The sequence below is a fragment of the Myotis brandtii genome, unplaced genomic scaffold, assembly GCF_000412655.1.
Source record: "Myotis brandtii unplaced genomic scaffold, ASM41265v1 scaffold23, whole genome shotgun sequence".
Classification (NCBI taxonomy): domain Eukaryota; kingdom Metazoa; phylum Chordata; class Mammalia; order Chiroptera; family Vespertilionidae; genus Myotis; species Myotis brandtii.
This window is the reverse complement of record NW_005358649.1, coordinates 4,704,483-4,708,927: the sequence shown is the minus strand read 5'-3', so window position 1 is coordinate 4,708,927 and position 4,445 is coordinate 4,704,483. Positions and strand designations below refer to the sequence as shown.

The 4,445-nt window shown below is 45.9% G+C and overlaps 1 protein-coding gene across 1 annotated transcript; it reads left to right on the top strand.

Annotated features, from left to right (window-relative positions):
• The first annotated feature begins 659 nt into the window (after positions 1–659).
• RPL7 (ribosomal protein L7) lies at positions 660–3,736 on the top strand. Its single transcript, XM_005866372.2, has 7 exons — positions 660–745; positions 1,469–1,580; positions 1,880–2,046; positions 2,619–2,756; positions 2,880–2,989; positions 3,183–3,392; positions 3,672–3,736. Exons 1-6 carry the CDS (start codon positions 732–734, stop codon positions 3,389–3,391), a joined length of 750 nt encoding a protein of 249 aa, XP_005866434.1. The 5' UTR covers positions 660–731; the 3' UTR covers position 3,392; positions 3,672–3,736.
• Positions 3,737–4,445: the final 709 nt, after the last annotated feature.

Sequence of the window (4,445 nt, the reverse complement as noted above, 5' to 3'; positions counted from 1 at the left end):
CGCTGTCGGCAGCGCCCCGGCCATCCTCCTCCGGGCGTCCGATCCTCGCTGTGCCCCTCTCGCCACTTTGGTTAAGCAGGTCATTCTGGACGGTTCCGCCTGCAATCAGGCGCTGCGGAAGACAGCCCTTCAGGCCGGAGGAACGGAAGGACCTCGGCCGCGCGGCAACTGGGGCGCCGGAGGCTGTGACTGGGGTTGGCAGAGAGCCGAAAAGGTGCTTAAAACCGGTTCTCGGGAGCGACTTGGAATCTCAGCTAGCCCTTTGCATCGTGGGCCAAAAGAGTCTCATTTTCCCTGACGGGATCCACCACCGCGGTGGCTGCCTGCAGTCCCGGCCAAACGTCGCCCTCCCGCCGGGCAGGCAATAGGACTGAGGCATGCTGGGATTTGTAGTTCGCACCGGTGGCGTGTCATTTGCATTCATTACTGGGTGGAATTCGATCCGCACCGGGTTAACGCACCCTAAGGACTAGTCAAGGTGTTAGCACTCCTTGCTCTCATATTGATTAAAGAGTTTAATCGATACACATTTTCCCCCATACAAATTTTATCCTAAACTTGATCCTAAGAGACTGAATCAGGAATTTCTTAATTTTGCGTTTGCAGGGCGTATTCTCAGTTCTGAGTTCTTTTCTGGCTTATCCTGGGACACCTATAAGTGCTGGGGCTTCACGCGGCGTCTTTAAGTGAACAGTGCGCATGCGCCGCCTTTCTCTTTTCCGGCTGGAACCATGGAGGGTGCAGAGTAAGTGGCTCTTCCTCTCCTCGAGAATCCTCTTCCATCCCCGAAACCAGATACCTTTTGTCCCACTTTCCCCCGGTCCTACTGTGCCCTGTGTCCTTGCCTACTTACCTGTGTGTTTGTGACGTCTGGCGACATTGGTGGAGGCCGCAGGCTCGCAGGGGATGCAGGCAGCCTTGGGGCGGAGGTTTTGGAGTTGTGGGGAACGAGGCGAAAGTGGGAGAGCTGAAAATGTGCGGAGTCGGCCGGTTGCCCACCCCTCTGTTTTGTGAGGGAGGCACAGAACCTCTGAATTGGGTTCGTCCTTGTCTGGTATGTACTTGATCCAGGCGTCCCTGCCGCCAGTCCTTTGCTTTCAGCATGTGGCGCTTGAGGCCTGAGCAAGGGTGATGGGATTTTTTTTTTTTTCTGGGGTTATTTGTTGAGCCTAAGCCCTCGTTAACCGTCTCGGGATCCGTGTCCGGCAGCAGTCTCTCATTTTGTTAGCTTTGCTGTGGATATTTGTGTTGTGCGAGCCTGGGACCGGGCATGGATTCGACGGGAGTGTCTGTGTTAAAGGTCCTCAGCGTAGAAATTGCTTAAAATCTTGGTCTCCCGTCGCAGCTGAGAGCAGCGGAAGGTACACATGTTAGAGGCAGTGCCGGTAGTTGCGTTCAGTGCTGGGTGAGAGGTGGCGGCCTGCGGGGCTGGGAGCTTCATGAGCTGTTAATGTTAATGCCCATCCAGAGAGAAGAAGAAGAAGAAGGTTCCTGCGGTGCCAGAAACCCTCAAGAAGAAGCGAAGGAACTTCGCGGAGCTGAAGATCAAGCGCCTGAGGAAGAAGTTTGCCCAAAAGATGGTAAGTCAACTTCTTTTTTTTTAAGACACTTGCCATGAAAGAAGAGGCTTTGGGGTGGCAAGCAAGCGGGGTGTCCTTTGCAAGATTTGTTCACTTCGCCTGCCCTACCCGCGAGCTGGGTTAGCTCCTCCAAGTGACATCTCGGATGAAGGCGGTGTCTTGTCTGCTTTGGGGAATGTTAATGCAAACTGGCAAGAAAAGAAAAAAGTTTCAAGGGAGGATTCGTTTTCTTCTCGAGAACTGGTCTCGGTCACTGTGTTTGGGAGCGAAGGATGGGATGGATAATCCTTGTTTTTCAGCTTCGAAAGGCGAGAAGGAAGCTCATCTACGAAAAGGCCAAGCACTATCACAAGGAGTACAGGCAGATGTACAGAACGGAGATTCGGATGGCCAGGATGGCAAGAAAGGCGGGCAATTTCTACGTCCCTGCCGAACCCAAGTTGGCATTTGTCATCAGGATCAGAGGGTGAGTTTGTTTTTTGTTTGTTTGTATTTTGTTTTTGTTTTTTTTTTGCTGCATTCTGGTTTTGAAGGGAAAAAGCTATGCAATATCAGCAAAACGGGACATTACTTCTGGAGGCCTTGGTTCTGGAATGAAAGTATTTTGGGGGTAGCTTGAACAAGAGGGAGTTATCTTAATGGTTTGGCTGTGAGACCTGGACCCCGAAGTCCCTATCCATTCTCTAATTGAGCAGGGGACTTGAGTTCAGGGTCCTGGAGATGGAAAGTAGTTAAAGTGTAGCCTCCTGAGTGTTATAACAGATGTGTACAAAACCGGAAGTGGTAGAAGGGTCGGGGGACGTTTAAATGTCATAGGTATGTGTCCAAGGGTAGTTCACTTGGGAGGGGGCAAGTTGGGAGAGGTGATAGAAAAATTTAGCTGAATAAGGAAAAACACCAGTGGTCTTTGTAGCAGGAGAGGATTCCCGTCTATTTGGGTGGACTTGTGTTGTCCAAAATTGTAATGGTTTCCTGTCCTTCATTAATAAAAATTCTTATAAAAAGCCAAGTGAAATTGTTCGTCTTTTTTCACTGCAGTATCAATGGTGTGAGCCCAAAGGTCCGGAAGGTGCTGCAGCTTCTTCGCCTTCGCCAGATCTTCAACGGCACCTTTGTTAAGCTCAACAAGGCTTCCATTAACATGCTGAGGATTGTGGAGCCATACATTGCTTGGGGGTGAGTCTGCCTTCTCCTTTGACTTCTATTGGGGACGTTGGTTATGTTAGCGAGATGGATTTTAGGTGTTTTGACAGCGGTAACCTTATTCTTTGGTCGTTTATGTCTGCTTTCTTATTTCAGGTACCCAAACCTGAAGTCAGTGAATGAATTGATCTACAAGCGTGGTTATGGCAAAATCAACAAAAAACGAATTGCCCTGACAGATAACTCACTGATTGCTCGATCTCTTGGTAGGTTCTGCCTCTTTGGGGGGAAGTTGATATTAGACAGTATTTTCTGGCATCTTGTGGCCGTGCATTTTTCTCTTTTTACTTGTTTTTATTTACTTTTAACTATACATTATAGCCTATAATTGTGTTTGTTCAGTACCTTAAAATTTAGCGATCTTTTTAAAAAGTAATATCTTAACCTTAAAATGTTCAGGTAAATATGGCATCATCTGCATGGAAGATCTGATTCATGAGATCTACACTGTTGGAAAGCGCTTCAAAGAAGTGAACAACTTCCTGTGGCCCTTTAAGTTATCTTCTCCACGTGGTGGGATGAAGAAGAAGACCACCCATTTTGTAGAAGGTGGAGATGCTGGGAACAGGGAAGACCAGATCAATAGGCTTATTAGAAGGATGAACTAAGGTGAGCATCTACTCGAGAGAGGTTTACTTAATACTCGAGTAAATGGGATGCAGTCTCAAATACTTCTCCCACTAAATATTGATATGGGTTTGGTTTGAGTTCTAATATATTTAGTGGGGTTACAGTTGGTTTGGTTATTTATGGAGGGGGGAAGGTATGTTTTTTTCTACTTAAAATTGGAAACTGAATTGGTATTTTCGTAACCTCCTGATTTATGTTAATTCCTAGCTATTGAGGTGGCTTCTTTAATGTTTTTTTGTTTTTGTTTTTCCCTTTCAGGTATCTACCATGCTTATTTTTGTAAATCTGGTCAGTTAATAAACTGAGTCTTCAAAATTGAAGCATATTGTTGTCTTGGTGACTTTTTTGTTAGCCTGCCTCACCTCTGCTGTCCCTTAACTATCAGCAAATTTTAGTATGTGATAAAGTTAAGCCAACTCAGCAGCCATTGCATCCAAAACTAGGATTCAGTTTGTATCTTGTGAAAAACACTTCTTGGTTTTAGTAAGGACTTTTCTGTGCAAAAGAGGCATCTTAATTTTTTACTATTGAGTTTGCCAAAACTAGTTTACTAAGAAAATTTATTTTGCAGGCCTTGGTGCATGATTTATAGGTAAGATGTAATAAAAGCAGTTTACATTTTAAAATATTGCTGAAATTCCATTCTCTCAGGCTTTGGCTTGCCTATAAAGTATGTAAATGTGTTTTCCTTGTTTTGTATTTTCTGTCCGTGTGTCAGTAAGTTTTTCGTTGCATATATTATGGTTCTAGCCGGTTTTGCTCAGTGGATAGAGCGTCGGCCTTTGGCCCAAAGGCTCCCAGGTTCGATTCTGTTAAGGACACGTACCTTCGTTGCAGGCTCCTCCCCAACCTGGGCCATGGTCTGGGCTCGTGCAGGAGGCAACCAGTTGATGTGTTTCTCTCACATATGTTTGTCGTTCCCTCTCTCTTCCACTCTCTCTAAAATCAATGGGAAAATATCCTCTGGTGAGGATTAACATAAAAAAAATAATATAGTGTATATAATTATGAAGGAAGAAATGAAATTAGTGT